This window comes from Mauremys mutica, chromosome 1 (genome assembly GCF_020497125.1).
Source record: "Mauremys mutica isolate MM-2020 ecotype Southern chromosome 1, ASM2049712v1, whole genome shotgun sequence".
In the NCBI taxonomy this organism is placed as follows: Eukaryota; Metazoa; Chordata; order Testudines; family Geoemydidae; genus Mauremys; species Mauremys mutica.
In genome coordinates this window covers 266,992,678-267,015,050 of record NC_059072.1, presented here as the reverse complement: position 1 = coordinate 267,015,050, position 22,373 = coordinate 266,992,678, and the positions used below count along the sequence as shown (strand labels likewise).

Sequence of the window (22,373 nt, the reverse complement as noted above, 5' to 3'; positions counted from 1 at the left end):
CCACCTAGCCACACCTCCGCCTAGGAATAGCAGGGCCAGGTTGCTGCTGCTGGAGAACCACACAGAGCCAGGTAGGGAGCCTGCCAGCCCCACAGCAACTGGACTATAAATCGGACTTTCTATGAAGATTAGAAATGCCGGTTTATAGAGCATTCTGGTTGGTACAGGCCTGGATAACACAGCTTTTACTGTACCAGCTTCCTGAGGCTAAATGACACCACAAGAGTCATAACAGCCATCAACTTGGCGGGGGGGAAGGGAGCAGAGGTGTAATTTTTTATTTCTAGATTGATGCCTCAACTTGTTTTTAACTCCAGCAGGTAGCTGGTTGTAGGCATGTGTGAATAGGAGTGTGTGGCTAGACACCACAGAAGGTATGGCGCTATTGAATATGTCCTCAAATACCTAAAACACCCCTAGGTTAAACAGCCTTGCTGTCTAAAGGTATGTCTGCATTGCAGTTAGATACTTGCAGCTGGCCCATGCCAGATGACTCCGGCTTGTGGGGCTTGGGCTAAGGGGCTGCTGAACTGCAGTATAGATATTCGGGCTTGGGCTGCAGCCTGAGCTCTGGGACCTTCCAACCTCTCAGGATCCTAGAGCCCAGGCTCCAGCCTGAGCCCGAATGTCTGTGGCCATAATTAAACAGTCCCTTAGCCTTGGGGAGAGTCAGCTGGCATGGGCCAGCCATGGGTTTTTAATTGCAGTTTAGATGTACTTGAAGAGATCTCACACACATCTCATAGGTTAGGAGTTGTATGTTTAATTCTATGAAATAATGTTATTTTCACCTACATTTGTCATTTGAGTGTTAAATGTAACAAGCTGTTTCATCTAGAATTGTATTGGAATATTTTATGTAATCCTGTGATTGGTAGGGAAAGAGACTGGCTGATCAGCCAATCACAAATAATTTGAGGGAAACTGCTTTAATTGGCATCAGAGCTGTGATCTCAATATTACCTTCAACCATGGAGTGATTTGACCCTCCTCCCTGTATCAGCTCTTTGACTGGAACAGAATTGGACTTTCCAAGATTCCACAAGTATCAATGGTTTTATAGAGAGGTAAATGGCTAAAAATGTGTTCTTTCATGGGGATCTTAATGAGCTTATCTTGGCCTTGAAGGATATTCCTGTGGCTAGTATTTATTCCCCGTGGTGATTTTTCATAAAACACTTACATTAGTAGAGTAATGTCCTTTCTTTACCTCTGTATTTTAATGGATTTTTCCAGCTGTGTATGTCTCTGGGGAAGAATCATAAAACTAAGCAATGGAAAGTTATTGTCTTTCTTTTTTTTTTCTTTTTTTTTCTAATTTCTCAATTTAAAAACTCATCATCTACAGGTAAAAACAACCAGGAGTCCTTGTGGCACCTTAGAAACTAACAGATTTATTTGGGCATAAGGTTTTGTGGGCTAAAACCCACTTCATCAGATGCATGGAGTGGAAAATACAGTAGGCAGGTATAAATACACAGCACCTGAAAAGATAGAAGTTGCCTTACCAAGTGTGGGGGTCAGTGCTAACGAGGCCAATTCAGTCATGGTAGATGTGGCCCATTCTCAACAATTTGCGTAGAGAGTGTCCGGTTTGTCCGACGTACATGGCAGAGGGGCATTGCTGGCACATGATAGCATATATCACAAATTAATTTGCAAACTTGACACCATCAAATTAGGTCTGAATAAAGACACGGAGTGGCTGGGTCACTACAAAAAATAATTTTAAAATTAATGTTTAAAAATCAATGTTTATTATGCCTGGTTTAATTATTAAATACAGTCTTGACTTTTTAATTTTGCTACTACATACTTTTTAACAAGAATATCACACTATTCAATTATTTTTGATTTAGTAACATAAAAATTTCTCCTATGTTCTATAATATGAAAGGATGGAGATAAAAGAAAATAAGGCAATTTCTGTTTTAGGCTGATGTTGATTTATCCTCTCTGTATATTTTTAGCTATGTGCCTTCTGAATCAACACAGCGTATAGTTATTAATTTTGGTCTCTAAATATTCTCTGCCAAATAGTGTGCTGTGCTACACCAGTGTAAATCTGAGGTAACTTCAGTGGAATTACTTTGGATTTACACTTGTCTAACTGAGAGCAGAATTTAGCACAGTGTAGTGTCAACTGTAATAAAAAAGACAGGGTGACTGCGGTAATATCTTTTATTGGACCAACTTCTGTCATGAGAGAGACAAGCTTTCCCGCTATTCAAAGCTCTTCCTCAGGTCCGGGAAAGGTACTCAGAGTGCCACAACCAAATATAAGATGGAACAGATGGTTTAGCGTAAGTAGTTAGCACATATTTTAAAGCACAATCCAAAGTGGAGTGGCCTGTTAATACCCCTGTAGTCATAAGACATAAAAATAGGGGTTAGTGGGTTACAGATTGTTGTAATAAGGCAGAAATCCAGTGGGTTTATTAAAACCATAATTTTGAATATCTAGCATGGTTTTGAATTTAAGCTTCCAGGTTCATCTTTTGAAAGTGTTGTACAGGTTTTCTTTGAGCATGAGGACTGATAGTTCAGATATAGAATGATTTTTTGTGAAAAGTGTTCACCCATAGGTGATAGGGTGTTTTTGTCTTTTATCAGTTTCCTGTGTGAGTTCATTTGAGAGCATAGTGATTGTCGGTTTCACCCACGTAGTTATTATTGGGGCATTTAGTGCACTGGATGAGGTACACCACATGTTGTGATAGGCGTGTGTAGTAGTGGATCTTGAAAGGTGTGTTAGGGAGGTGTTGATCCTTGTAACAATGGAGATATACTCACTATGCTCTAGAATGGGGTGGCCAATCTGTGGCTCCAGAGCCACATGCGGCTCTTCAGAAGTTAATGTGCAGCTCCTTGTATAGACACAGACTCTGGGGCTGGAGCTACAGGCGCCAACTTTCCAATATGCTGGAGTGTGCTCACTGCTCAACCCCTGGCTCTGCCATAGGCCCTGCCCCCAGTCCACCCCTTCCTGCCCCCTCCCCTGAGCCTGCTATGCCCTCGCTTTCCCCCCAGAGCCTCCTGCACGCCACAAAACAGCTGATTGGGAGGTGAGGGGGGGAGGTGCTGATTGATGGGGCTGCTGGTGGGAGTGGGGAGCTGATGAGGGGCTGCTGACATATTACTGTGGCTCTTTGGCAATGTACATTAGTAAACTCTGGCTCCTCAGGCTCAGGTTGGCCACCCCTGCTCTAGAATGAACTCTCACAGGAAAATGATAAAAGACAAAAACACTATAGCAGCGTTAACTGGCCACTCCACCTTGAATAGCCCCTTAGAATCTGTGCTAAGTACTTATGCTAAACCAGGGGTTGGCAACCTCTGGCACGCGGCTCGCCAGAGTAAGCACCCTGGCAGGCCAGGCCAGTTTGTTTATCTGCTGTGTCGGCAGGTTCAGCCGATCGCGGCTCCCACTGGCTGCGATTCACCGTCCCAGGCCAATGCGGGAAGCCACGGCCAGCACATCCATTGACCTGGGACGGCGAACCGCGGCCAGTGGGAGCTGTGGTCCGCCAAACTTGCCGACGCGGCAGGTAAACACACTGGCCCAGCCCGCCAGGGTGCTTACCCTGGCGAGCCGCATGCCAGAGGTTGCCGACCCCTGTGCTAAACTATCTGTTTGATCTTGTATTTAGCTATAACGCTCTCAGACCTTTCCCAGACCTGAAGAAGAGCTCTGTGTAGCTCAAAAGCTCGTCTCTCTCACTATCACAAGTTGGCCCAATAAAATATATTACCTCACCCACCTTGTCTAATATCCTGGGATCGAGATGGTTATAACAACACTACATAAAGCTGTAATAATTATAAACATTCCTGTTGTGAGCTGGGTGAAATCTTGTTCTGGATTGAGTTAAAACCCCATTTAGAATGATAGGTGTAAACTCACCTCAGTTAACATAACTGTATGCATAAGCCCCCACCTAAATCAAAAGGAGTATTCAAACCCACTTAGAGCTTTTATTAACTATTGTTTTAGGTGGATGTGTATGTAATGGGGGAAGGCAGAAGAGAGGAAAAAACTGAGGCCATGTCTACACTACAAAATTACGTCAATTTAACTTATGTCAGCATACAGCCACCTCACTAATTACATCACTTGTGTGTGTCTACATTTTGCTCCTTGTGTCAGCGGTGCATGTCCTCACCAGAAGCTCTTGTATCAATTGTATTGTCAGTATGAGGCATTGAGGGGCGGCTCCTGAAAGCCGGTAACAGTCAACACAAGCAACGCAGTGTTTCCACTGACACTGCATCAATATAACTACATTGACCTTGACTCTACGCCACTTGGGGGAGGTGGAGTTATTAAGTTGGCGTAGCGAGGCAGTTACAATGGCAGGAGCAAAATTTAAGTGTAGACACTTCCATAGTTAGGTCAACTTAAGCTGCTTTGCATCAACCTGACTCTGTAGTGTCAACCAGATCTGAGAGAGAAAACCTGAAAGATTAGCTGAAAACACTGTGTCTGACACCAGAAGAAACCTGGGAAGAGGTTTTAGGGTTCGGTTTCAGACTGAAAAGAGTGTTCTTGGTTCTGTGAGGAGGCTTGCAGAATTCATTTTTTATTTATTTTTATTTTTTTATAATTTTGCAGATAATATCAATGTTTAGTTTAAAGCTTTTTTTTTTTTACTTTTTATCGATTTTAAATTTTCACAGTTGTACAAAGATATGGGGGGAGTTGGACAATAATTATTTAATGACATTGCGATTCAAAAAGTTAAAGCTTTAAAACCATTGAAACACGAATTATCAACATTATATGCCAAAATATACAAAATAAATATCCTTAAATCAAACTCTAAGAAGTTCTCAAGCAGCATTTTTCTTTCTTTGACTATCGGTAAATTTCTATGATGATCTATGGAAATATTTTTTTCCAGTGTTTGTATATGTATGGTGAAATTGAGATTTATTGACATTTACCAATAAAAATCTAATCATTCCAATCCTAATTGTGAAGGAAAAAAATCTGTTTCCTGCTATTGTTTCCTCCTGTATTTAGAGACCCAGGACTTTGTATATTCTTTGTAAAGAAACAAAACTGCATCAAAGAAATACCTATCACCAATTCCTACATCCAACTGGAACCCCCACAGAACCCCCAAATTTGACTAGCTGTTCAAGTCGAAAAGGGGCAACAATACAGTGGAGTGGAAGCACAAAGAAAATTACTAATATTAAGCCTTGTAGTTCTGCAAACATACATCTAATATTCAGTGTTTAAAAGCTATGTTTTGTTTTAAATTAAAATGTTACATCTATTAATAATATTAATTATTAACATTTATGTTATGATAACATCAGAGGCCATGATCAGGATATCTTGAGAGGAAATTCAAGCAGTCTGGCTAATATTCAGGGCATTAATTCTGTAGCAATGTCTTGTATTTACCAATTAACATACCATCAATCATTTTCTAAAATTAGCCTGTTTTTTTAAATTTTCAGTTGATAACATTAGTGACCAACTACGGTTACTGGCCTGAGGCACAGCTGTAAACTGTCATCTCCTCCTATCTAGTCACTTAATTCCAAGGAAATGCCTTGCAACTCAATTTTTGTTGCGTAATTGATGGTGTAATATTTTGCTATGAGACACCAAATGGCCATTCAAAGCTATAAAGCAACTGATTTAATTTTTTGCAGGGTCGTTGTACAAGAGAGAACTGCAAGTATCTTCATCCACCAACACATTTAAAAACTCAACTAGAAATTAATGGCAGGAACAACTTAATCCAACAGAAAACTGCAGCAGCAATGCTTGCCCAGCAGATGCAGTTCATGTTTCCAGGATCACCAATCCAGCCAATGGTAAGTATCCTTTTTCAAATGATGTGGTGGGTAATTAAAGCTCAGCCATGATATTGGGTTGACCTGAAAATGGCCTCTAAACACATTACTAATTTCATTGTCAGTGAAAATAAATTGCTATTTAGAGACTGTGTGAAGTACAGAAATGCTGGAAAATATGCACAAAATTAAATTTGCGTGCTGAGGTGTCGTCATAGATGTGGCATATGCCCCATTCCCTATCTCGGCCTCACCCATTCTCTCCTCCCTCCTCCTCCCACCCCCTAGCCCTCCGCACTTTCTTTCTCTCAGGTTTTGAGATCCAGCTACCTTGGGTTAGCTTTGCAATGGCTTTGTGCAAGATCCCCACTTGAGTGGAAAGAGTTACAACTAATAAACCCATTTGAGTTGGATTGCAGTGTCTTCTTTCCCTGCTTCTATGAGCTTAATAATTTTAAATCTTTCATCTCAGATTGTTCCTTTAGTCCCTTCCAGAACGGAACAAGTGATCATGTGTTCATGAGTTGTGCTTGCTTCCTAGCTTACAGTCTGAAGTGCCCCAGAATGACGTAGACAAAGAGAAATGATGATATGGGACTTCACAAGCTTCAAAAGTTCCATCTTTTGAAATCATATGTAAAACAGTCTGGGGCACTTCCTGCAAATCCAGATACAAAGCAAGCACCTTGCAGCCATGAACACCAGCTTGGTATATATGTATAAATGATCAGTCCTAGTGTACTGTTCAAACAGGTCAGGGCCATCTTTGTAACAAACAACAAAGATTAGAGGTGAGTGGGCGCTACTCCTTTATCTCAAGCGCATTGTGACTCAGTGGGAACACTTAGGGTCAAAGCCAGCTTTCATTGACTTCATGGATCAGACGTGTGTGAGATCAATCAATCACACACACACACACACAAGAGAGAGAAAGGAGACAATATGAGGGGAGCAGGGAGAGTGGACAGCAGCGAGGGTCACTGAGGAGACAGGGAAATGTAATAGGACAGGCAGAAAGATCTTTTGGTGCAAGAAAATGAAGCCTTGTTTATATTAGCAAGTTTAGTTTTCCCAAAGATCTCACCAAAGACAACGGTTGTAGCCAATCCTATAATAAACTATCTAAGCATTTATTTACTGGGAAAAAGAAATGAGTTATTTATAAGGTTAAAGCAGGTAAACGTGCATGCACAAATTAGTTGCAGTCTTATGTTCCAAAAGGGTGTTAGAAGCTGCTGTAATATGCAAGTTGTATATGTACTTTAGGGCTAACCCAGGCCAAGCCCAAGGGAACTTTTGTTTATGCTTAGAAATCTTTGCCCCTTACAATTCAAGCAGCATAGAGGTACAGTTCTTTCTTATCAGTTATTTTTATTCCCTTCCCCCCAGAGTTCAGGTTGATGGGACAAGTCCACCTGCCCATCTTCTCTACATGGGTGTTGGGAGGAGCAGTTGACAGAGTTCTCGTGCTTCGATGTTTCACAATGGCTCATTCAGTTTCAGTGGGCCTTCTTGGTGGGCCAGACCTAACACCTTCTGTAGGAAGCCAGCATTTCTACATTAATTCATGTTCCTTTCCTGTTTGATGACTTACACAATTTCAGAGGATTACCATGCAAACACCTACTATAACCTTATACAGTAAAAGCTGTTTTATCTGGCATGTTGGTGATGGTAAGTGAAAAATGCCAGTTAAATAACAGGGAGGGAGTTTGGGTGCAGGGCTGGGGCACGGGAGGAGGTGCAGGGCGCAGGCTCTGGGAGGAAGTTTGGGTGCAGGAGGGGGCTCAGGGCAGTGGGTTGGGGCACGGGAGAGGGCTCGGGGTGCCGGATCCAGGGGGGTTCACCTTGGGCGGCTCCCCGCAAGCAGCAACCTGTCCTGGCTGCTCCTAGGCGAAGGCATGGGCAGGGGGCTCTGCACGCTGCCTCCGCCCACAGGTGCCGCCCCCGCAGCTCCTATTGGCCTCCCAAGCCGCTGCCCCGAGCCCCTTCCCGTACTCAAACTCCCTCCCAGAGCCTGCGCTCCGTACCTTCTCCCATGCCCCATCCCCTGCCAGACCTGTGTCAACCAGACTATAAACCGGAATTTCAATGAAGATCAGAAATGCCAGTTTATAGAGCTTTCCGGTTGGTGAAGTGCCGGATAAAACTGCTTTTACTGTAACATGGGGTACAGATGTTAAAACTGAGATTAATCCATACAGCATCCTACAAGTATTCCATAAAGTCTAAACACATTCTTATAAATCTAATACCTGTTTTAACAACTCTAACCCACAGATGAGCCAGATTGGTTTCCAGCTATGCATTTGTCAGTTTTCAGTGAGTCCTAGGGGTCTGGGCATGAGCTGGCACCTGCTCTGCCAGCATCATGGTAATGATATAAAAATGTGAAGTATTTTGAAAAATCAGGCCCTAAGTCTCTCAGGGTAGGCACCCAAAATTAGTGGATACTTCTGGACATTACGGTTTTAATTCAATGTTTAATTCATGCTTCAATCTGTAAAATGGGGATAATAATAATTTTATTTCTCACAGAAGAGGTGTGAAGATGTATTCATTAATATTTTTAAAGTGCCCAAATATTACAGAGATGAGCACCGTTAAAAAGTCCATGAAGCAATTAACAATTCTTTATTTCAGTGCATGGTTTGGACGGTGCACAGTAAATAAGGCTTAGGGGCTACACTCTGAATGATGAGGAAATATTGAACAGATACCTCATTCCTGAGCACTGTTTGTCCTGTGCTTTGAATGAGGCAGGGGTAATATGGTAGAAATAGTATGTGATCATATAATTAAAGTATGTATCATACTGCATATGCACTAGGGGCAGAATTAAACAATCTTAATTGACATTTTCTAACTATTTTGTCTTTGACTTTGCATCTTTAATGTTCTTTTAAAATAGTGGGGATTTTGTATGTAATAGGATGTTGGTTAAACTTGTCACTAATGTGAGCAAACAAATCCCCTAAATTTCACATAGATGTTTCTTTCCTTTTCTCCTCCCTATCAATACAATCATCATTCAAACTTTATTATTTCACCTACCAACAGAGAGTAAAAAGCAAGTTCTTTTTCTCTGTCTCAAACTGCTAGTGGGCTGTGGTAGATTATCATTGATGTAGTGGAATAAAAAGTATAAAAGAAATACCTAAAAATTCAGTAAAGCTTGTAGGGTTCTTCTTGAAATTATATCTAGTGCAAAGATTTTATTTTTTCTACTAAACATTGCACTGCAGTAGCATGTTTATAATAGCTATTGTGTGAAATAACTGAGCATAGAGCTGCTATAGCAAGAATCCCCTTTTTTCCCTTATTGTTTCCTTATTTTGATTTACAGTTTATGGATAGTATTTAGCTAGGATAGGAGCACATTTTTTTGATGTGCAGTGGAAAAAAATTGTTTTAAGTGTTAACTCTTTGCATGACTAGATTATCTTTTCCTGCAGCTGGGTACCCTGGTTGGTGGTTCTTCTGCTCTCAACATCTTCTTGGGGACTACGCTGGACTCATTCTTGACTAGCAACTTTCTCCAAGGACTGTTAAAACCCCTTTGAGCCCTATTCTTTCCCCTAAGGCTGTTTCATACAGTGTTGATGGCTAGCTTGCCCTGCTAATAGAGCCTATAGAGGCCACCTTGATGAGAGAGAGATCTCTGCCTCTTTACATTTTCTAAATGGCTCTTCAGAGCTCTGCTACATCTTGGCATTTTCTAGCTGCCAGCTTATTTTAGAGCTTTACTTTTAGTCCTACATAGCAGACCCTGCATTTCTGACCTGGCAAGTGTTGCATAGGGTGGTTCAAGAACCTGATAGATTCCAGTAGTGAGTGCACGTACAAACTATATCTCTGCAACTGCTCCAGTAGCATCAGTCCAGAGCCTTTACTAGTCAGAGATTTGCTGCATTTCTATGCACATTCTTTTCACATTTGTAATTATAGTTTGCCTCTAGGAAACATCAACTCTGCAGGCCTACAAAAGACCTTTCCAATCCTGACCATGGTACTGCATTGACTCCCGACCCTGTGGAATATATAGTAGCAAATCTGCTATCCTGCTTCATCTGAATTGGATTTCTGCATCACAGAGTTGCTTCTTCCTCTTGATACAGCTTCATTGCATTGCATTGCTTTAAATGATGGTGAAACATAATTTCAGACCCATATCATTCCCACCCCTCCAAGGATTTTGATTGGCTAAGCTTAGAGAGACTAATCTCTCTACCACAGCCCATCAACCTGAAAAGGTGGCAGTTGAATATAACATAAACATTGCACAGGCCAGTTTTTACATGTTTTTACATGTCATAGGCACAGTAACTTAAATTGTATACAAATACAAAATACGGCATGCAAAGTGATAGATGTAACATGTGAAAGAGCTTATATAATGTATACTATTATTACAAAGATGGATTCAATGTACTGAATAACATTTTACCTATACAATTCAGTTTTACCAGGGAAGCAGATAGAAAGAGAAAGCAGCAGAAATAAGATGCACTTTATTTGAGATGTATAAATAAACCTGAAATATAATATGAACAGTAATCTCAGTAGATATCCAGATTCAAATGATAGCTGACCTGTGTAGATGCACTGAGACCCCTTTTCTCATAATATGGCTGCAAAATGCTGTTCCTGTCCTTCACTGGAATGTGTTACATCAGTGATTCTCAAACTTTAGCAACCTGAGGACCCCCATTTTGATTTAAAAAATTTTGCAGCCCCCCCCCCCCCCAAATGGCTTCTAATTTTCCCCAGGGATGCTCAACCCCCGCTTATCCTCAGGCCCTGTCCCCACTCCACCCCTTCCCCCAAGGCCCCATTTCCACCCCACCTCTTCCCACTCCAGCCCTGCCCCTCCTCTTCCCCACCTCTTTCTGCTCCCTCCCTCGAGCATGCCCTGTTCCTGCTCCTCCCTCTCCTTCCCAGCGCCTCCTGCATGCCGCTGAACAGCTATTCCACGGTGTGCAGGAGGAACTGGGAGGAGTTGATCAGTGGGGCTGTCAGCCCTGGACATGACACGGGTCTGCAGACCCCGGTTTCAGAACCGCTGTATTCCATGTTTAAGAGAAGAAGATATGCAATGTAAATGTAATGTTGTCAACTCTTTTTTTAAAATTCTGATGAAAAAAATTAATCAAAACCAGGGAAGACGTACAAAAGACATCAAATAAGAACTGAGAACTTTTAAAAAAAATTGTTTCAGTGTAAGGTTACCTATTTATTTTTCATCTCACTGTGTTTTCATTTTGCAGCCCACATTTCCAGTAGGTCCAACAATAGGAACAAACACAGCTATTAGCTTTGCTCCTTACTTAACACCTGTAACCCCTGGAGTTGGGTTAGTTCCGACTGAAATCCTACCCACACCGCCTGTCATTGTTCCTGGAAGTCCCCCTGTCACAGTTCCTGGTTCGACTGCTACTCAGAAACTCTTGAGGACTGATAAACTGGAGGTACTACAGACACCATTGTGACTAGAAATGTAATTTTCTGCTAATTTATATGTAAAAGCTTTGAAGAGCTTTGTTGTCCTTAGACGCGCTCTCTAATATAGCCTAAACTTTAGTTATTAAAATATAGATCTCATAAGTACTCTTGTAGGATTTACACTTGCACTCAGTGGAAATGGTACCATGGTTTTAGTGTCATCATTTTTTTAAATATGGTTTGGATCAAAATTCAATGAATGTGTTCTAGAGTTGATTGCTCAAATGTAATATGCCTAATCAACATCAAGGGTAACAAAAGGGGTTGAGTTTTTAAAATACAGCTTTGTCATTATGAATTTCTTCATAGAGACAGTAATTGGGTTCACAGGAGCAGTTAATTGACAAACACTGAGCAATATTCGTAGGGATTTTATGTTGGTGAGCAAGAATAGATTTTTTTAAATGAACACAATTCTATGTACGTTCAATTAATTATCAAACAACACAGCTATATTAATTACAACTTAATTAAGAGCAGGCAAACATATTTAACAAACATGTAAAGGACTGTTGCAAACACTGTGGGACAAGTCTAAAACACAATAAAGAATGAGCTGTGTGTGTGTGTGTGTGTGTGTGTGTTTGTTTTGTTTTTCCCAGTTAAAATTGCTGAGTCCATCAGCTGTAATTAGTGTTGTTTTGCACATAGGTGTGCAGGGAGTTCCAGCGAGGAAACTGCGCGCGGGGAGAGACCGACTGCCGCTTTGCACATCCTGCAGATAGCACAATGATTGATACAAATGACAACACTGTAACCGTTTGTATGGATTACATAAAGGGGCGTTGCATGAGGGAGAAATGCAAATATTTTCACCCTCCTGCACATTTGCAGGCCAAAATCAAAGCTGCTCAACATCAAGCCAACCAGGCTGCAGTGGCAGCTCAAGCAGCTGCTGCAGCTGCTACAGTGATGGTAAGTGCAAGACTATATGGTTAAATTTTTCATAAACTTATCAATTGCTGTTTTTCTCCAATTAGTAGTGTTTAAACTATTGATTTTCACACATTCATCTTAAAAGCTAGGAATTCTAAAAAGTATTATAGACTCATAGACTTTCAAGTCAGAAGGGACCATTATGATCATCTAGTCTCACCTCCTTCACAACGCAGGCCACAGAATCTCACCCACCCACTCCTGTATCAAACCTGTGTCTGAGCCATTGAAGTCCTCAAATCATGGTTTAAAGACTATTACTTTCGTTAGGGAAAAATACTTTCTCCCTCCCTCAGTTATTTCAGCATAATAGGTTCCTCTTTTGAATAGAGTGAAGTAGTTAGACACTTTGTACTGTCTTTGCTCTCTGCTCCATGATGATATGCCAAATTTACCTCCTAATATATCTCGATGAGAAATAAAACTGGTAGAACTTAGTGGTCAATAGGAAGTATGTACCATATGCTATATTAGCTCTTTGATGGCAGAAATATAAACTGAAAAATTAGGAAACAAGGAATAAAGGAAGAAGTGGTTTTGTTTCCAAGACACAGGGCACAGATGAGAGATCTGGTCTCTCCCACTGATTTACTGTAATATCCTGGGCAGGTCATTTTTAATTGCCCCGTGACTCCGTTTCCCCATTAGTAAAATGGAAATAAGGCGCTTAATTGTGAAGCTTAATTCATTAATATTTTCAGACATCCAGCTTGTATATCTGGGAATGCCATAATAATGCCTATAAATAAAATTAATAAAATTTTATCTAGTAAGGTCAAACGAAAGAAGTTAAAGGATCTGTTTTGTTTTCAGAAGTTTTATACTATTACTGAAACATATTTAGAGATGTCTTTCACTCAATGTCCTTTTGCAGAATGGCTGATGCTGTTACTAGCAACAGTTCTACACCAGTACTGATAGAGTTGAACAAATAAAGCATGAAGGGTTTTATTTAGGGGACAGCAGTATAGTCAGCCCACGGATCAAAGCAGCATTGTTCTAATTCCTGGCACTGAAAGAATAATTATACCGATGTGACTTGTGGGTAGTGCATACAATGGATGTAGACAATACAGTTACTCTTAGAGTAAGGAGCCTACCAGAAACACAATACAGTACAGTATATAACTATCACAGGGTATTGTATTTAGAAAATAAATAGAGACCAGACATTTAGGGGGACAAAGAGTGAGTTTCTTTCAAATGTGGCAACTGTGAAAGAATTTAAATCTCCAAACAGAAGGAAAAGAACAGAGGAGAATTTCCCCTAATTCAGTATTTTCTCCTACAGTATTTCCAGTCTCTATTTAAAATATAGGAATTTTAGCTAAACCTTCTCTGTGCTCACAGAAGCTGAGGACTGATCTGGAAATAAAAATGAGTGAATATCTGAGATTTTTGCTGTAATAATTAGAGCAGGGCAGATGACTGATTTTTGGGGTTGTGTGTCGGGGGGGGGGGACGCAGATTGCCCAGCAAACCAAAAAATCAGAAAAAATATTAGATTTGAGTCCAAAAAATTTGGTTCCCTCCTCTGAATCAGGCAGAGAGAAGATTTGCATCCATGTCTCTTATCTCCCAGGTAATTGCGTTAATCACCAGACTATAGAGTCAAGTTCAGTATCTCACTGTGGCCCACTGAAAATTTAAGAATTCTACAAAATGGAACAGCTTCAACAGGAGAGATTGAGAGCAACCCATCTACAATAGTCTATAGCCTGGTGGTTAGGAAACTCACTTAGCCAGGAAGGAGACTTGCGTAGAAATCCCTGCTCCAGAATGGCAGTTCAAATCTTGGTTTCTCACCTGCCTTGCAAATGGCCTAAATACTGGACTAAAGATTGTGAGGGACACATGGACAAACACATGCACTCTTTCTGAAACTGACCCTGAAATCTTTTTCTCAGCCAAAATTAACCAGATTCATGAATAGTTTCAGGTTGACCCAAACTGCATTTTTGGCTAATAAATTAAAATAAATTTCATCCAGATCCAGTATCAGTCCTTCAATCACGCAAAATTCATCACTTCTAGATATAAAAACCAGGCCTGTCGATTAATAGCAGTTATCTCACGCGATTAACTCAAAAAATTAATCATGATTTAAAAAATTAATTGCGATTAATCGCAGTTTTAATCACACTGTTAAACAATAGAATACCAATTGAAATTTATTAAATATTTTGGATGTTTTCCTACATTTTCATATATTTTGTATTCTGTGTTGTAATTGAAATAAAAATTTGTTTTATTTCTTATTACAAATATTTGCACTGTAAAAATGATAAAAAATAGTATTTTTTAAGTTCTGTAGTGCAATCTCTTTGTTGTGAAAGTGCAACTTACAAATGTAGATTGTAGACTCAAAACCAAAACAATGTGAAACTTCAGAGCCTATAAGTCCACTCAATCCTACTTCTTGTTCAGCCAATTGCTAAGACAAACAAATTTGTTTACATTTACAGGAGATAATGCTGCCTTCTTATTTACAATGTCACCAGAAAGTGAGAACAGGCATTTGCATAACACTTTTGTAGCTGGCATTGCCAGGTATTTATGTGCCAGATAAGTAAACATTCCTATGGCCCTTCATGCTTCAGCCACCATTCCAGAGGACATGCTTCCATGCTGATGACACTCGTTAAATTCAATTAACGCATTATTTTTTTGTGACTGAACTCCTTGGGGGAGAATTATATGTCCCCTGCTCTGTTTTACCCACATTCTGCCAGATATTTCATGTTACAGTAGTCTCGGGTGATGACCCAGCGCATGTTGTTCATTTTAAGAACACTTTCACTGCAGATTTCACAAAATGCAAAGAAGGTACCAATGTGAGATTTCTAAAGATAGCTACAGCACTCAACCCAAGGTTTAAGAATCTGAAGTGCATTCCAAAATCTGAGAGGGACGAGGTGTGGAGCATGCTTTCAGAAGTCTTAAAAGAGCAACACTCCAATGCAGAAACTACAAAACCCAAATCACAAAAAAAGGAAATCAACCTTCTGCTGGTGGCATCTGACTCAGAAAATGAAAATGAACATGAGTCAGTCCGCGCTGCTTTGGATTGTTATCGAGCAGAACCAGTCATCAGCATGGACCCATGTTCCCTGGAATGGTGGTTGAAGAATGAAGGGACATATGAATCTTTAGCACATCTGGCACGTAAATATCTTGTGACACCAGCTACAACAGTGCCATGAGAATGCCTGTTCTCACTTTCAGGTGACATTGTAAAAATGAAGCAGGAAGCATTATCTCCTGCAAATGTAAACAAACTTGTTTGTCTGAGCAATTGGCTGAACAAGAAGTAGGACTGAGGGGACTTGCAGGCTCTAAAATTTTACCTTGTTTTATTTTTGAATGCAGGTTATTTTGCACATAATTCTACATTTGTAAGTTCAACTTTCATGATAAAGAGATTGCACTACAGTACTTGTATTAGGTTGTACAAGTGCAAATACTTGTAATCAAAATAAATATAAAGTGAGCACTGTACACTTTGTATTCTGTGTTGTAATTGAAATCAATATATTTGAAAATGTAGAAAACATCCAAAAATATTTAAATGAATGGTATTCTATTACTGTTTAGTAGTGCAATTAATCGCAATTAATTTTTTAATTGCTTGACAGCCCTAATAAAAACATAAACAACTTATTTTTCTGAGCCAAACTAGTTCTAAGATATGCCTCCTTTTATTGAAATAAGCCACATTCAAGACCGAGATCAAGAAGAAGAGTCTTTTGAAACACAATTTTGAATTACTAGCATTATACCATCAAAGGAGAAGGCTGAAAGCCACATGATGGTATATTATTCCTGTGGAAAATTTTATAAATGGCCTTTAATTGGATATTTAAACTCCCAAGAGTTACAATGTAGACAAAATAAGCTTTTTTATCCCATTTATTTTTATTTAATACAAATCCAAAACAAAGGGAAACCATGGGTCAAAATAAATAAATGGGATCAATCCTCCATTGATACAAATAATATGGGAGAGTATGGGGAAAAGTGGGTTCTGATACTATATCTATATCTATATATATCTCTCTATATATCTATATACCCGTATTGTTCCGAGTATAGGCCGCTCCTGATTATAAGCCGCACCCTTAAAGTTTGGTGCTATTTTAAAAAAATTTAATTTTTAACTTTTTTTAACTTAAAGAAAATATACACATTAGTAGAACAGTAAAACAGTATTTTATTTAATGAATAGGAAGACATGTACCAGTATTTTTAACACTTTTAACACTTTTGGTAGTCCTGCTTTTGACGGCATATGTTATATACTCAGAAATATTGAAAACTATTTTGTAGTTATACTGTAAATAAAGAAGGGAAAAGGAATGGACAACAAGGAGACTGATGGGAACAGTTCTCACCATCTCCCCTGCACAACAATCAACAACATTAGCAAATGTTCTTAGGGTTAGGAATCATGGCCCCCCCCCCCCCGAACTCCTGCCCCATCCAACCCCCCGCGTTCCTTGACACCTCCCCCCACTCCAGGAACCCCTGCCCCATCCAACCACCCCTTCTCTCTGTCCCCTGACAGCCCCTGGAACCCTTGCCCTTGACTGCCTCCCACCGCCCCATCCATCCCCTGATCCTTTCTAACTGCCCCACCAGGACCCTTGCCCCTATTCAATCCCCCTGTTCCCTGCCCTCTGACCCCCCCAACCCCTATCCACCCCCCCACCCCGAACTCCCCGCCCTCTCTCCAACACCCCCTCCCTGCCCCCTTACTGCGCTGCCTGGATGTGGCTGGCGGCACTACAGTCTGGCCACGGCTGGAGCCAGGAGCCCCGGGATGCTGGGCCGGGGCAGGAGTCACGCGGCTGGAGCCCGGAGCTGGAGGATGTGGAGGGAGCCGGACGACCAGAGCCAGGTAGCTAGCCGGCCAGAGTAGGGCGGCCGGGAAGGGATGCGGGGCTGGGGCCGGAGCCGGGCGGCGGGGACGGGGACGGGCGATGCGGGGCCGGCGCCGGGCAGCGGGAGACGCGCGGCCAGGCGGGGCCACCCAGAGAATTCCGGGGGCCCGGGGTCTTCGGCGAGGGGGGCCCCTTCCGTTCCGGGACCTGCCGCCGAAGTGTCCCGAAGACCCGCCGCGGGGCGCCCCCGCCGCCGAATTACCGCCGAAGCAGGACCCGCCGCTGAAGTGCAGCCCGGTCTTCGGGGCACTTTGGCGGCGGGTCCTGGAACGGAAGGGTCCCCCGCAGCCGAATTACTGCCGAAGACCGGGCTGCACTTCGGCAGCGGGTCCAGCTTGGGCGGTAACTCGCCAGTGGGGGGTCCTTCCGCCCCGGAGCAGAAGGACCCCCCCCGCAGGCGAAGACCAAGAGCAGAAGAAGCTCCTGCGTCCGGCCCCGCAAGAGTTTTCTGGGCCCCCCGGAGCGAGTGAAGGACCCCGTTCCGGGGGCCCCGAAAAACTCTCGTCGGGGCCCCTGCTGGGCCCGGGGGCAAATTGCCCCCCTTGCGCCCCCCTCTGGGCAGCCCTGAGGCCGGGGCCGGTGGAGGCGGGTACACGGGGCTGGGGCCGGGCGGCGGGGGAGGCGGGGACGCGGCCGGCGGAGGCAGGTACGCGGGGCTGGGGCTGGGGCCGGGCGGCGGGGGGGGGCGGGGCCGGAGCCGGGCGGCGGGGACATGGCCGGGGCTGGAGCCGGGCGGCGGGGGAGGCGGGGACGCGGCCGGGGCCGGAGCCGGGCGGCGGGGACGTGGCCGGGGCTGGAGCCGGGCGGCGGGGGAGGCGGGGACACAGCTGGGGCAGCCCAGAGCCCTCTGAGTCCCGGCCGCGGCTGGGATTTAAAGGGCTCTGGGCTCCCCGCCGCAGCGGGCAGCCCAGAGCCCTCTGAGTCCCTGCCGCGACTGGGATTTAAAAGGCTCTGGGTTCCCCGTCACAGCGAGCAGCCCAGAACCCTGTGAGTCCCGGCCATGGCTGGGATTTAAAAGGCTATGGGCTCCCCGCCGCAGCGGGCAGCCCATAGCCTTTTAAATCCTAGCCGCAGCCGGGACTCAGAGGGCTCTGGGCTCCCCGCCGCAGCGGGCAGCCCAGAGCCCTCTGAGTCCCGGCTGCGGCTGGGATTTAAAAGGCTATGGGCTCTCCGCGGCTGCCGGCAGCCCAGAGCCCTCTGATTCTCTGCCGTGGCTGGGATTTAAAGGGCTCTGGGCTCCCGCCACGGCTATTATCCCGATTGTAGGCCGCACCCCTAGTTTAAACACTCACATTAGGGGAAAAAAGTGCGGCCTATACTCGGGACAATACGGTAGATATAGATATAGATATATAGGAGAGGCCCCCAAAAAATGGTCAGGAATAATTCAGTCAAAATACTGTCTGACCTAAAAAAATAATAATAATAATTCTGGTGGATCTACGTTGGAAGGAACAATCAAGGATTCTTAACCAACAGTTCCTGCTTCCAGATGAGTCCTGAGTTGAAATTATGGTCTCACAGCAGACCAACCCTGATACATGTACTTGTTGGGCAGGGATATGGATCAAAAGGCTTGAGAACTTAAAGCCTAGATTATGCAGGGCTCTATAGACTAATACGAAGAGAAGGGGTTAATTTACATACTTGATAAATGTTTGAACATGTGGGAATGGCATGTGGTTCCGTGTACTGCCAATGGGAGCTGCAGGGGTGGGCGTTTCCAGATAGGAACGGCATGCTAAGATTCCTGCCAGTCCGTCCCCCCCCCCCACCACCACACACACACACACACAGGGCCATGCTGGCTGCTTCCAGTAGCGGTGTGTGGCTGCGGAAGGCAGGAAGCATGCCTTAGTGGGAGTCCAGCAGCACCGCTGGAGATCGTGATCGACTGGGAGAGTCCCCAGAATGACCAGTCGATTGCGATCAACTAGTTGGTGACCACTACTGTAGGGCCACCATAAAATAGAGTTAAGGTGACATAAAGTCATCTTTGCCCCCACTCCCTCAGGGTGCATCTTCGGTGCTATGCCTCCAGGAAAGAATCCGAGCCAGACCAAGGGGGTCAGTGAATTCCAGAGTTCAAGACCCCTTAAGGAATACCCTACCTCTAGCCTCTGACATTTAAACCTAGTAATTTTTCCTCAAATGGCTTAGTTCAGGTATGGGCATACTTTTTGGCCCGAGGGCCACATCTGGGTATGGAAATTGTATGGTGGGCCATGAATGCTCATGAAATTGGGGTTGGGGTGCAGGAGGGGGTGATGGCTCTGGCTAGGAGTTTGGGCTCTGGAGTGGGGCCAGAAATGAGGAGTTCAGGGTGCAGGAGGGGGCTCTGGGCTGGGGCTGGATCAGTGGGTTGGGGTGCGGGAGGGGAGGGTTGGAGGTGTGGGCTCTGGGGTGGGGCGGGGATGAGGGATATAGGAGGGGACTCTGGGCTGGGGCAGGCGGTTGGTGCACAGGGTGGGTGAGGGCTCCGGCTTGGGGTACGGGCTCAGGGATGGAGCCAGAAATTAGGAGTTCAGGGTACGGGAGGGGGCTCCTGGCTGGGGAAGGAGGTTGGAGTGCGGGAGGGGATCAGGGCTGGGGCAGGGGGTCGGGGCACGGGAGGAGGTCAGGGGTACAGGCTCCAGGCGGCGCTTTCTTCAAGCAGCTCCTGGAAGCAGTGGCATGTCCCCACTGCGGCTCCTATGCAGAGGTGCAGCCAGGTGGCTCTGTGAGCTACCCTGTCTGCAAGTGCCGCCCCTGCAGCTCCCATTAGCTGCAATTCCCAGAAGGGGAACATGCTGCTGCTTCCAAGAGCCTCAGCACGTGCGTGGAGCGGCCTCCTACCCTTCTCCCCGGCTGGAGCACAGGAACAGGGCAAGCCCCAGACCCCACTCCCCAGCGGGAGCTTGAGGGCTGGATGTGGGCCGTGGTTTGCCCACCCCTGCCTTAGCTGATCTCAGCTTTTGAGGTAAAAGCAAAGAGATGAGCAGTCTGTGAAATAGCCACAGCCCAGACCATTTATAGCTGAAAACCAGTGTTTTGGTATTATTGTGCTTTGTGAAGTGAATTTGAAGACAGTGTGATCCATTAATATAATCATTACATTATTTATGGAGCCCTAAAAGTGTGCTCAGTGCAGTAAGAAACGTGAAAGAAGACATTGAGGAACACAAAATCTAAATTAAATGTTCACCGTACCTTAAACACACCTCATAATAGTATACATAAAGTATATGAGATAGGTAAAATATAAAGCCTTTATACATCTAGTTAATTTTATTTGTTTTCTTTCTCCCACGTCTCTCCTTCTGTTCCTCTCCAATGGTTGGTTATCATGGAAAGGGCTGGTGGAAGAAATATGTTTTACAGAGGGGTTTGACTGGTGAGAGGGAGGTTCTTTGGTGAACAAGGCTTCAAGCGTAGGAGTAAAAGGGAAGAAGGTTGTGAAGATATGAGGAAGAAGTGGACAGTCAAGCGGAAGGCGAGACAAGGGGAAGGGGAGACAAGGAGGAAACAAGAGCTGCCTTATCGGTAGAGACATTGCTACTATAGAACCTTGAAATTGAGCACGGGGAGCTTGACTTGATCTGGAAGGCGAGGGAAAAGCCCGCAAAAGGATTCAAAGAAGGGAGTTTTCAATGGAGCAAACAGGTTGAGATGTATGCAAGACCGATGCAAAGTTGTGAATCAGCTCAGGGTGAACTTCCCGTGTGACACTGTGGCCAAAAGGGCTATTGCAATCCTTGGTTCTGTTACCTTTGTATTTGGCACTGGTGCGACTGCTTTTAGACTATTATGTCCAGTTTTGGTGTCCACAATTCAAAAACAATGTTGATAAATTGGAGAAGGTTCAGAGAGCCACAAGAACAATTAAAGGATTTTAAAAAACGACCTTACAGTGAAAGACTCAGGGAGCTCAATCTATTCAGTTTAACAAAGAGAAGGTTGAGGGGTGATTTGATCAATCTATAAGTACTTAAATGGGGTACAGGAATTTGATAGTAGAGGGCTCTTCAGTCTAGCAGACTAAGGTATAATAAGTGGAAGTTGATGCTAGACAAATTAAAACTTGAAATAAGCTGATAATTTTTAACAGTGAGGGTAATTAACCATTGGAACAGTTTACCAAGAGTTGGGGCGAATTCTCCATCAGTGGCAATTTTTAAATCAAAATTAAATGTTTTCCTAAAATGTATTCTTTAGTTCAAACAGGAATTAATTCAGAGAAGTCCTGTGCCCTGTGTATATGGGACCCCAGACTAGATGATCACAATGGTCCCTTTTGGCTTTCTGTGTGACTCTAAGTCTAAACTGAGGGAAAGAGGATAAGGAGTGGGGATTTGGGAGTCATAAATATAGAGATAATAGGGGAAGTTGTGAGAGTGGATGAGATCTGTGTTTTGGAAGATAATAGTAATGGGTTAAGCACCTTCAACGCCCATTTAGTTAAAGGGGAGTTTACAGCGTTCATCACCTTCCATAATTGAATCCAGCCATAATATTTCAAACTCATATAGTTTTTCGTCCATAGTGATCTCAGAATACTGTGAAAAGATGGATGGGCATTGTTAGATATTTTATAGAAGGGAGAGAGGTGGGAGTGATCGGGTTTTTTCAAAGATAGCAGGTCAAGGTGAATGAAAATAAACAGAAAACCCTTAGATTTGGCCTATCTATCTTACTCCTGTACGTATATGGCCCCCATTACTATAGTATATTTTTATCTATACTATACTATATCAGTGCCTCACAAACTTGTCAGCATATTTATCCTCACAACTGTGCTGTGAGGTAAGGAAGTGCTATTATCCCTGTTTTACAGTTGGGGAGGTGAAGCACAGAAAGACTAAGGGTTCATCTGCATGGTGTGTTAGTCCTCACCAGTGGGGTGTAAATTCTAGTCTGCACCAGTGTGTTGTGCACTAACTGGCCAGGGTGGACACCGTTTGTGCACACTAAAAGTTCCTTGATGTGTGTTAACACAGTCCCGTTTCAAATGGTACTACATTAACACACACTAGGGAACGTTTAGTGCCCACCAGCAGGTTCCACACAGGCCAGTTAGGGCATGACATGCTGGTGCAGACTAGAACTTACACCCCACTGGTGAGGACTACTGCAGCATGTAGATGACCCCTAAGTGACTTGCCCAAGGTCACAAAGGAAGTTTGTGGTAGATCAGATTGAATCTGG

At 43.6% G+C, this 22,373-nt stretch overlaps 1 protein-coding gene across 12 annotated transcripts in view; it reads left to right on the top strand.

The window, feature by feature from the left end:
• The window catches only part of MBNL2 (muscleblind like splicing regulator 2), a 146,953-nt gene that overhangs the window by 91,034 nt on the left and 33,546 nt on the right, over nucleotides 1–22,373 (top strand). For all 12 annotated transcript variants that reach the window (XM_045009464.1, XM_045009454.1, XM_045009470.1 and 9 more), the window contains 3 exons: nucleotides 5,668–5,832; nucleotides 11,079–11,279; nucleotides 11,965–12,228. In XM_045009464.1, the coding sequence (XP_044865399.1) occupies nucleotides 5,668–5,832; nucleotides 11,079–11,279; nucleotides 11,965–12,228 (630 nt within the window). The remainder of the gene's footprint in view (nucleotides 1–5,667; nucleotides 5,833–11,078; nucleotides 11,280–11,964; nucleotides 12,229–22,373) is intronic.